This window comes from Protopterus annectens, chromosome 8.part0 (assembly GCF_019279795.1).
Source record: "Protopterus annectens isolate FY-2018-M chromosome 8.part0, PAN1.0, whole genome shotgun sequence".
NCBI lineage: Eukaryota > Metazoa > Chordata > Ceratodontiformes > Protopteridae > Protopterus > Protopterus annectens.
In genome coordinates, this window is record NC_056741.1 from 1017304692 (window position 1) to 1017317437 (window position 12746).

Genomic DNA, 12746 nt, shown 5'->3' on the forward strand with positions numbered 1-12746 from the left:
ATATATATATATATATATATACACACACACACACATATGTGCGGACAATAAATATGCATATATGTACACCTATATAACAAGTATATATATAAAAGCATAAAAAATATAAAATATATATATATATATAATCTATGTTTATTATTATAGTTACTGCTGAAAAATGGGTATAACTAGTAGCTAATGCTCAATTTCTTATCATGTTGTTCTTATTTAAGTAATCATATCGTTATGTAATCACAGAGGGTATGCTTATATTCTGACCATTCAGTGTCTCAAGGGGCGATCCTTCGGGAATGGCTTCAATGAAACCCTATCATTGAGACCATGTCCACTGTCTGCTTGTAACTTTATTATCCATCTTCCCTCCTCTTTCTCTGTTAAGTTACTTATATTACCCAATCTCTCAGTAGTGTATATATGTTCTAAAACTAAAAATTTGAAGTTACGTGTTGTACCTTTCTGAAGGACATGTTTAGCTAGAGCATTTGTCTCACTCTCTCTATTAATAGCATAAACATGTTCTCTTATTCTTTCTCTTAATGTTCTATTGGTGTTCCCACATAAAAACTGCTGCATTTTTGACAAATAGCTAAATATATCACATTCCTAGATTTGCAGCTTGCATAATGGTCAAATTCATATTGGGCATGTGTGTCTGGGTGTTCAAATACATTAGTGCTCAGAATATAACTGCACTGACTACAATTATGACAAGGAAAGGTTCCCTTCCTAGCAGAAAGGGATATATTCCCTTCACGGTGTTCATATATAGCAGAGGATTCTTTTTAATGATCTGGTATTTTTGTAGCTGAAACTCGGACGCTTATCTATCAAGCTCCTTATTCCTTCATCTAACATCAGAATTCCCCAGTTCTTCTTAATTACATCAGTTATGGCATTATTATTATTCGTATATGGAATAATTATTATCTTAATGTTAGTATTATTGTTTTTTTTTATTATTATTTTATTCGAGGGGCTATTTCTATTAATATATGGGCGCCCATCTTCTTCTCGATTAATTTCATGTAGGGACTTGAGATTTTTTTTGTGATATCCTCTTTTCACGAAATCCCTCTGTATACTATTTATGGCTTCACTATAATTCACATTGTCACTGGTCAATCTAGAACATCTTAATGCCTGCTTTTTCACTACATTCCTGTGTATATGGGGTGGTTGCATAGTATCCCGATGCAAAAATGCATTTCTTTTACAAGGTTTTTATAGACTTCTGTATGTATGACCCCTTGCTCTTTGTTCAGTAGTACATCCAAAAACTCTATTCTATTTTGTGAAACTTCACTTGTTAATGTAAGAAAGGTTGTGGTACCATTGATATAAGTGATACAATCTCTTAAAATGTCCAGTTCACCTCCCCATATAACAAAGAGATCATCTACAAATCTCTTGTAATATTTTATATGTTTTGAAAAAAATGTATGTTCAAGAATATAGGTACACTCCCAATATGCCAAAACTAAATTGGCATATGAATTGGCACACGGTGTACCCATCGCGACTCCTGTTGTTTGTAAGAAATAGTTGTCTTCAAATGTAAAAACATTATTATTAAGAACTAATTCCATCAACATAGTAATTCTAATCACTTGGCTGCTATTCAGTCCCTTCTGAATTAGATATAACCTCAGGAAGTCTATCCCTATGTCATTAGGTATACTGGTAAAGAGCGACTTAACATCTAAAGTTACCAGATAATCTGTTTCTTTCAACTCACCATTCATACTAAGTGGTGCTAAAGTCTCTAAGAATTGTTGCGTATCTCTTAGAATTGAGGGAGTTGAATCAACTATTGGTCTTAATTGCTTTTCTAAATAAATGGATACACTTTCTGTTAATTAAAGGATATGATATGATACTGTACCCATACTACTTCCCCCTTGCAGGACCCATGTTAGCGCTGTCCTTTCATATACTTGTACTGTCGATGTTTTGAAATGTCGATTGTTTCGTTTCGGTGTAGTCACTTTCGATATTTCAACGTGTCGTGGGTTTGATATGAACCCATATATATATATATATATATATACACACACACACACACACACACACATATATATATATATATATATATATATATATATATATATATATATATATATATATATATACACACACACATATATACTTTTAATGTCTGTATATATATGCCTATTTTTAACTAATAACAATTACTGTGTATAACAACGTAAGCATTCGACTAAAAATCAACAGGAAAATATTTGAAACCTAATTGGATGAAATAAAACTAATGGAAATAAACAAAAACAAAAAAAATAAACCACAGTGGCAATGATTCTTATGTGCAACAGTAAATGAGTAATTAGATTTTGGCAAACAGACAACCAGTCAGTTTAAGTTCATCCAGGTGACAACCATCCAAGTGTACGTCAACAATACACTACGATTCTATAAATTTAAACAGCATGTAAAACTTGAGCAAACGTGCCTCTGTTACCACAATACTATAGCTTCTGTCTCTTATGTTCTATGATATGAATACAACTCTGTCTTGTTTCTTATATGGATGGCAAATAACATTTTTTGAGTTAAGAGTTTGATTGTTAATGCTGAGTAATTCAAGCAAGGAAAATGCTTCTCTCTTTCTTAATAATTTTAATGTTTGTGTACTTCATGTCTAATTAGGGGTGGTATGATTATTTCAGGTTGTTCCACAACACTGGGATGAACTCTCTTTAATAATGAAGATCACAATACTCACAGTTCATTTTGTTTTACTAGGTAAGTGATATAAACTATTTTCACTACTCTGTATGCTTTGCTAGTTACGCAACATAAATATCGTAATGCTATTTTATATAAATATTTTATTTTTCTTGGGAAGTCATAGTTCTATTTTTATGACAGAAAGAAATCATTGTATTTGTTTTTGAGAGGCATACAGGAAGTTCATTACATATAAACTGTAGAATATCATTTCAAGGTATTCATGAGACTTTGTTTCAACAGGCCACTGCAGGAAACAAATCTCTCTCTCTCTCTCTCTCTCTCTTTATTGCATGTTTTTTCTTGTTGTTCTTGCATTTTTTAAACAAAGATATTTTTTCTTGGATCTTTAACTTTTATAATGTTGTCACAAAGGAAGCTTTCTGTTGTCACCCCCCAGGCCTACAGAAGATTTATGGCTTGGGAAATTGTGAGATGTGAAAACGATCTTTATGTATAATGTGATAAGGAATGTCACTTGTGTATTTTCTTTAAAAAGCTGCCAGGCTACTGTAACACAGAAATCTGTTTTTCCTTACTGGAGTCACTCTATTACTTTTTTTTTTTTTTTTTACTGGTGACCCTTGTCTTGTCGATTTATGCTAATTTTAATTCAAAAGCTTTTCCAACTCTTATTTCATTTACTCCATAGAAGTGATAACTGCAAGACCATAATATGAAGTCATTCCTGTAAAACAACATTGGGTTACCCATACCACTACAAATAAATTGGACACTCCAAAGCCCAGAGTTTTAATCTGTTTTTCAATCTGGCTTTTAAAATCTCCCTTAAATATTGATATCTGGTACCACCCTACAAAGAAGCTGTAAACACAGGAAAGAGAACACTCACAATTTGTTTAACTTAAAATGCAAACACAAATTATGCTACGTAGAATACACCACAGATAGATGTGCAATTAAATGAAAAGTGTAGGATCATACAAAGTTATTTATTATCTATTTATTTGACATTTTTTGTCCGGGTTAGTCTGACTGAGCTGTTGCCCTTTTTCAGCAGAGGCCCAGGGAGAAAAGCTCCTCAATTATACACTAAACATTAAATACAGAATATAAAATAGTACAATAATTAGAGAAATAAAACCACAGTTCACAGTTTAAAAGATAAGAAAAAGGTTATTTATTCCTAGCCATTGAGAAAAAAATTTGCTCTTCATCAGTCGTAATTTGATGGTCAGTTCAAATCCATTTATATACATACTAAAAGCCATCAATTAAAAATAACCTGTTAGGACAGTTACCTATCATGAGTTGATTAAACTAGTTATAATAAGGACAATAAGCTATGATCCTGCATCACTCATACAATAGAAAAAACAATCACTACATACAACTTAAACATAATGTATTATAACATTAACATTTTTGGTTTCATACACAGTTATTCTTCTTCATGGCAGACAGTGGTAGTAGTAATTAGTCAAGTTATTTGTATATATTTTTGCTTGTCTTAGCGGGAGAAACACATTAAACACAAATGAGTTTTTACTGCTTTACTTCAGCAACTCAGAAACACTGTCTGCTTAAGTGACTTGCTTAGAGCTTTTGGCAAGAAGTCTTAAGAATTTGGAAACATACTTTCATAAGATTATACTTGTCTACCTGCACTCCCAGCACTCTATGAACTGACTATGGTCTATTCACTTTCTTGGAGACCTCTTGAGCGTGGTTGTCTATGCTGCCATGGCTAGCAGAGGTGCTCTTTTGAAAATTGTTAGCTCTGCACAGAGACTGAGGTAAACCCCTCAGCCCAGAGTGCCACTCAGCATTATGCATACCTGGCAATACAGCAACAGTGAACAGTTGTATAGTGTCTTTGGGTGAATAGATTGTCTTTGGGCATATAGTTTATTTTGACTGGGAAGAAGGAAGAAGGAGCAGGAACAGAAGTAGCTGAAAGTTTTGGTCGATATACTGGCAGATGCCCAAGTAGATGACAGTACCATATGTACATGTAGCTACATGCACATGTATATAGCCATGAGGCAATAGGAAGGAGGGACAAGAGATTGATAAAAGCAACAAGTCTAAATTTGAGACACAGATGTCAAAATGTACCAGATTTCCTGTGGAAGGGACTGCTTCAGGGCAAGATGTAGTTAGTAAGGATTACCTTTCAGTCCCAAATCCCAGACTGCTGAATGCCAGAATCTTGAAACGAGAATGCTGAAGGCTGACAATTCTGAATGGCCGATTTTTCTCAGGGAAAGGAAACACTTGTCCATCATGTAAGTTCAACACACCGGCCTATGTAAAAAAACACCTAGGTGGGGGGCTATACCCCAACACCTGCCAATGGGGGGGATCTGCACCCCCCCAACTATATATTCAACTCCAGGATCGCATTACAGTGAGGAAAAGGGCATATTATCACATGCTGGGCAAATGTTTACTTGCCCTGGAAACATTGGCTGTTCGTGATTATCAGCTTTCAGTATTGTCCTTTCAACATTCTGAACATCGGTGCTATAGGCTTTGGGATTTAGAATGGGATCTGTTAGTAGTAATAAGTGTAAATATGAATTTCTTACAGAAGGGAAAGTGGAGGCAATCACAGAGAGCTGTGAGAGGACAGTCAAGTCCCTCAGATCCCACCTTAACACATTAGAGGGAAGTAGTTAAGGAAGCTAATAATTCTCATGGGTGGTGGGAGTCAGTATACCAGCACAACAGGTTATTGCACAGACGTCTAAAGGGAGTGCTAGAGGAAGTCATGGTATAGTAGTTGGTAGTCCAAAAGGCCTACCACTGGGCACTTCTGCCCATTGGCCATGATGTTCCATTTTAAGGCCATCTGTTTAATGATTTATTTATTTTAAATTGTTAAACATGTAAGTGGACTGGTAAATTGACCATTTTTTTTTTGTTTGTTTGGTGTAGGCCTCTATGGGAAAACAGTTAAGAGGACAGATTTATACAAATATACATTGCTGGTTTACAACTAACAAAAGTATGATACATCACCAGCAGTGAACCCATTCTTAACATTAAGAAATAAAGATACACAAGAAAGTGGTTATAGTTTTTACCAGTAAAGATATGCAGCCAACATCACAGAAGCATGTACTAGAGGCTTCCTTATGCAGCTGCTCTTTCAGTTAGTTTTTAAATCTAGTCAATGTCTGTTGTCTTCTTACTGTATTGAGTAAGTGATTCACACGGCTGTCCCCAGCCTAGTAAATGATCTTCCACCAGTAACAGTTTTAAATTCATGTCTGGCTAGAGGTAAAACAACATCTTGGTTGGCCCTAAGAGTGTGTATTTTTTGACTAACTGGTAGTTTTGCCTTAATTGTGGACATTGTCCTACTGTAAAGATATGGTAGAGCAAGGCTGAAACACTTTAGCAGCTCACAATGGTGATTGAGCGAGCGTGCTAGCAAGACAGATCTACATATTTTGTTTTCATCCATTTGTATTTTATATATATGTATATATATATATATATATATATATATATATATATATATATATATATATGTATATATCGCACTAGTCTGAAAGATTAGCAATGGTAGGCACTAATTAGGGGTGAGAACATTCCTAGTTATATTTCCATTGGCTTATGGAGAAAAGTGAGGTACAATGTTTAAATATTTATTTATTTACTGACATTTGGTGACTAGGAATGCCTGACTGGGTCAGATGCCCATTTTCAGCAGAGGCCAGGGAGAAAAGCTCTAGAAATTAACAAAGTACAATCATAAAGTACAATACTGACATGCAATTTTTTTTTAAAGTAACAACAATAACAAGATATTAAAATAAAGCATATATGGTGTTTCCATATATTAATAGTGCAAACATACATACAAGCCCTTAACATAGCTTTAACTGTGCAAGTATTTTGTTAAACCTCTTTTTAGTATGTTGTCCAGAAGAAATTGCATACTCTAATGTTAGATTAAGGATTGCATTATTCAAATTAACTATGACTAGGATTGGAGGCATATAATTTACTGTTTGAACTGGAGAAAAAAATATAACAGAATATGTATTAAGGTTTACTAATAATTGATTATTTTGAGTAAAATTGTCGAGTGCAGTGAAAACTCCTACAGCTTGTGTTTAAGGTATTCATTTTACTAGATGTAAGTATAACAGACAAAAAAGAAAGCTTCTGCAACATTTTTCTTGCCCAGGAATTGCAGACCTTTGACAGAGTAATGTAAGATGTGTAAGTAGTGCCAAAATGTTGGCAAGGAAGGTGAAGAAGCTAAGGCTGTTTTGATGCATTTTTCTATTATTGAAGAACTATATCAAAAGGTATCCATGGATATTTTGTCATATCAATTAACACCACAGGTTAAGAGTTACATCTTAGTAGTGGTAAACTGATACCTTGGGTTGGCGACTTTGTCCTCTACTGAGGAAGTAAATGAGGTAGATATTCGGGTAGACATTTTCAGCAGAGTATAGGTTGCTCTGTAGATATTGTCAGAGGAGCTAACTTCATACCTGCCCTGCTAACCAGTTTCTGGAAGCACTGTTGGGTTAATCATTCAGAAACTACCCCTTGCCTTCTGCAAACAAACAGTTTAGTTGAGTGGTTTAAATTTAGTGTTAAGACCATGCGGTCAATTATCCCCAAACAATTTTAAACAGAAATGGGACAATTACCTACCCTACCTGCTCTTTGCATATATGGAGGTGTCCCAATAATACACCAGTTTTCCCCATTTCATCTACTTTATAGCTGCAGGATAATGAGGCTCTGGGCTCAATTTATGAGCAATGTGATTTCCATAAACTGTTTCTTGTGGAATATTACTGACTTTCGGGACTAAGCTAAGGGAGATTGTGTGCTTGGCACATAGCACAAACACAACTGTAACTAAATGTTTGATATGAATGGAGTGAGCACAAACACAACTGTAACTAAATGTCTGATATGAATGGAGTGACAGAAACCACGAATATACTCTCAGACAAAAGGCAGTGATACTTGCTTCTATTAAGCAAAATAAGGTTTAAGCAGCATGGCCATGGTGTTTCATTGTTGTAAGGAAGGTAAGTAATGGTTGTAGTGCAGTCATCAAGTAGGGGGCAAAAATTCCTACTTTACCATCTTAACATGATGAAACCCTAGCATGGTACTCCATAAACTCAGCATGTGCAGGGGATTCCAGAAAAAATCTGAAAGGGATCTTGTGGCAGACCTTTTCAGTGAGGCTTGTTATGATGCCCAAGTGGATGAGGTAGCGTTGTCATGGCAATTATCCCCAACCCAGGTTCAGGAGAATTAAAACAGTACTATACAATTTAGAGACATGTTCACCACTAAGCCAGCTCTACCCAGCTGTTGGAACACCATGTAGACACAGGGACCTGGCAGCCAATCAAAAGGGCAAAGTGACTTGTCAAGATAAAAATATATCACACAAAAATAATAAAACGGGCTTACCTTGTTTCCAAATATGCAAATAGTCTTTCAAAACAGGGAAGATCAATGATTAAGCTATGAGCATGCACTTAATACCCAAGCCATGTTTTTTAGGGAGCATCTCAGGAAAGCCTGTCTGTAATCTACAAAAAGGGTAGAAATGACAAAACTGTATATTTTCTTACGTAAAAAATCATCACGAACTGTGTATTTTACTAGATTATTTAAAGAAAGCCTAAAAGCTGGAAGTGACCTGATCAGACAAATGATTTGGCTAGTATAACTCATGTGGGGGTTGTGGCCCAAAATGGATAAACCTGTAATTACGCGTGGCTATCATATAAAATTTTAGATGAATCTTTACAACATGGTGGTCATTCTACAAAGACCCGTATACTGAGCCTACAATAATAAAATAGTCATCATAGCGTGGGGGTGTGGGTAATGTAATGTTACGCGGTTGGTTGGCGTTTGGTTTTAAGCGAGAAATAAAGCCAAACAAATAAAGATGGTTAGCATACCCAACCCAGGGCGTGTTATTGCTATTATACCATGACATTATTTAAGAAAATAAACTGTTACTTTTCTTAAATAATGGCATATAATGCCTGTTACTATTCCTCCGCAGATGTCTGGCATCCGCTGTCTGAGCTGCTGCGGCGCGCGGTACATACAAAATGAGCAAAAAGCAACGGAGAAAGCATCTTCTACTTTTTTTTTTTTACTGCCCTCGCTATGTTAAATGGGTTTAACTCTCCGTTTTTTTTTTTAGCTTGTGCTTATGTTAAACCCATTTAGCTGACAGATCAGTTAAAAAACGAAAAGCAGTTATACTAATGGAAAAAGGACCTTTTCCATTAGTATCTTTCTTCGAAACAAACGCGCGCTGGCCAATCAGCGTGCACGTTTTGGGGGGATCATGGTATAATCATCATTAATAAACAGTGGCAAGGTAAAGCTCCTCATTTTATTATTTTTTTTTTATTTTTCCTAATTATATATCCGATGCAAGGAAGTGCGGTGGTGGTGCTGCGGTAGCGTTGTCGCCTCATAGCAAGACGTTGTCCCGTTTGATTCTCAGCTAGAGTGTCTTCTGTGTGGAGGCATACGTGAATGTGGCATGCCTTCATTGAAGGTTGTGCGTCAGGGCTGGTAACCCGGTACGTAAAAATCCACTACCAATCATTAGCGGACCGGAGTTCTGCTGTAGCGACCCCTAACCGGGAAAAGCCGAAAGACACAAACAAAATATATCCGATGCAAATGTTTTAATTTGGATTTTATATGTTCAAGGATTGATCGATGCCAGTTTTATTTTTAATTTAGAGACAAATATAACCATAAATATTCAAATTATTTACTATGGGGCTGTAATACTACATTCCTAATCATCACTTAAATATAAAAAAAAAAAATTGTGATTTACTTGAACTGATTGCATAACATTTATTGGCCTTACGTCAATGAAACAGCACATGTATTTTTTATAGTGTTTATTGTTTTGCTTCTAAAGCAAGTCATCTCTTCATATAAAAGTGGTTTCTTAGCATTTTGAAAAAAATTCTAGTAGTAGGTTCAATCCCCAACTACTTGTGCCCTTCTGTGGATTAATAACATTTAATGATAGCAGCTTTTGTTACTCAATATACACTTTTCATATTTAAAATGATAAAAAAAAAAAAAAAAAAAAAAAAAAAGGTGTCATTCATCGGAGCAGTCAAAAACTTGTTTAGTGCTTTCGTTCCTTGAAAAAAAAACTTTGTCAGAATGCTAAACAATACATAAAAACACCTTTAAGTATGATTAAATCAATTTTGTCACATGCTCAAAACTACCCAGTCCCTCAATAAAACAAAAGAGCTATGTCAATAATTAATCATAGTGAAACCATTTTCAAATGCAATAAAAAATTAATAGACATGCTCTAATTCCTGGATGATTGACTGCATCCAATAAAATTTGTCAGTGCAACTCTAGTAAAAGGTTACACTTTTTCTAAAATAAAAAAAAACAGATTTATTAAAATTATTCTTAGACCGGGACTATCCAGAGGCTTTAGTTAACAGCCCTAAAGGTGAAATTTTGATAGAAGGATTTATTAAATTTACACCTATTATAAGGTATCCAGAAACAGTTTTAATTCATCATATAAAGGATGACAATTATGCTAAGGTGATGGTGTACCAGTATAATAGTATGGTAGGTGGGAATCCAAAGGTGAAAAATTGGGATCCTATTTATGAACCAACAGAGATCACAAAATGATTGGTGATGGATCTAAATTTCTGTTCAAAGTGGTTAAAAAGTGCTTTGAAAAGGGCAAAGTCAGAACTAATTGTACGGCTGGTAAGGGTATGAAAAAATGCGATATTCGTGGGCAGGATCCTTATATGTGAGAAGGTACCAACTTTATATTATCTAACTTCCCTATGATATAGCCCCTAATGGGGTTGTGGTACTAAAGGTGTAGACTGCTGTGTATTATATCTTCCTTGCCGCACTTTTTATGTGGACAAAACACATAATTCTTTAAGGAGTAGGCTCTACCAATATACATACGGGATTAAGAAGCAGGATACATCAAATGCCTTGCAGAAACATTGTGTGATGTGTTCTAATTTTAGTTGGCATTGCTGGACATTTAAAATGGATTCTGACAGATTGCAGAATGCTAGATTAAAAATAGTTCTTCGTTAAGAAAATTAAAAACTTGCTGGGCTGCTCTAAGGTAATCATTGGTGTCTATATTACATAACTGAACTTTTAAAAGTTCGAACATCATATGGTCGACACCATATGATCGAACTTTTAAAAGTTTGAAAATGTACAAAAAAATAAACCAAAGGAAAAAACCTACCTGAAAGGGGTAAGGGGGTCAAGCCCCCCTGCACCCCCATGTGGGGGGAACTGCACCCCATACACACCCCTCTGTTTAAATATACCAACTCCGAGATCGCACTACACTGCAAAAAAAGGAAATCTTCCCATTCCGCACTGTACGGAGATCTCCGTTGAAACGTTCAAACTTTTAAAAGTTCGATCATATGGTGTCGACCATATGAAGTTTGAACTTTTAAGAGTTCGACAACATGATATAGACCCAATCATTGTACCCATATAGAAAGCATCATGTATTTATTGCATTATGTCACAATGTGAATTGCATTAAGAGAACGAGTCAGATATTTAAGCAAACGGAATCCATTAAAACACCGGGGAATGTGATTAGGTCATTCTTGCCAATTGTAAGAATCTGCATTGTAAGCCACATGAAAGAAAATCTGAAATCCTTTGAACTAGTAAATCCAGAAGGGATCTGTCCTTATCCTCATGTTGCAGTGTCCCTGGATTCAGTTATTATTACAGCAGTAGGAGAATTCTGGGCTGGCTTTGCCTACTAACAGAACAGAAACTCATAAATTTTTGTTTTTATGACTTAGTTTTTATTCAGGAGAGCACTCGGGAGGGGGGGGGTTATGTATATTAAACGGACTAAAGATCCTTGGGGAGTTTTGTGACACCAGAAAAAAATAAAATGTCTTTCCCCGGGATTCATGAAGCTCAGCACAAGGACAGCGTTAGCCTTGCTCCGACCGTGCGGCATAGAGATGGTGCAGCAGCACCACATGCATATTAATGAAGGTGCGCTGCCGTAATGGCCACGTGCATAGGAAACATGTACAAGTGCAGGGGATGTGTCCAAGCTCTGCACGGAGGCGTGAACATGTTGGCTGCATATGCACAACCTAAAATGCTGACTAGTACAGCCTGCCTCTAATAGTAATCACTCCTGTCAGTGTCCGCGGATACTGAAATGTATGCAAAGCATACAAGACATCATTGCAAACACCACAATAAGAAGTAAATACAAAGGCACATAGCTGAATATTGAGTCCCCGTCCCTCAAACAAAGATATTTAAAACCCTGTGCCCGTATCCCATTGTAGTGTTGCTATTTATACTAAGTAGAAGTGAAAAGCATCATGTTAGTGTGCCGCCAATTGCCAAGCCTAGCCCAATGGTTTGGGTTATCACCTGTCCTGCATTGTGAGGGACAGTCCCCTTCTAGGCAGGTGTGTCCATACCAAAATCATAATAAATGTGAAATGTCCTGCGATAGTAGGACATACTTATGACCCCTATGTTATGTAATAGTCCCATACAGTACGTATGTCCATATATAAAATACCTATATGTTACAAGAAACAGAATAAGCAAGCTCATGTCCAACCCGAAATTAATGGACATGCTGCACCTCAGAAAATCCAAATCCAATCGAGCTACGCACTCGAGAGACTTGAACCTCAGCAATGAAATAAATAGGACATGCTAGAGGGACAGATTCACAACCCAGAGGCTCCCTTCACTCTGGAATAAAATCCCAGTCCAGGTTAGGCAGAGTCCCTCATTGACTCTCTTCAAGAGGAATCTTGATGAGTGGATGGGAGATCGTAGGTTTACCCCGGGTATCACTTCTGTGTTACTGTTAGACAGAGGCACAGTATACTAACCTCGAAAAAGGGCATAGCAAAATAAATTTAAAATGGGTGGCGAAAGCCAAACACATTCTGGCTAGGCTTATAAATGCCCTAGGG

At 36.1% G+C, this 12746-nt stretch overlaps 1 protein-coding gene across 1 annotated transcript in view; it reads left to right on the forward strand.

Annotated features, from left to right (window-relative positions):
* Positions 1-12746, forward strand: part of LOC122809199 (alpha-tectorin-like) — a 1556410-nt gene that overhangs the window by 62529 nt on the left and 1481135 nt on the right. The window contains exon 2 of the mRNA XM_044080507.1: positions 2688-2763. Within this exon, the coding sequence (XP_043936442.1) occupies positions 2724-2763 (40 nt within the window). The 5' untranslated portion in view covers positions 2688-2723. The remainder of the gene's footprint in view (positions 1-2687; positions 2764-12746) is intronic.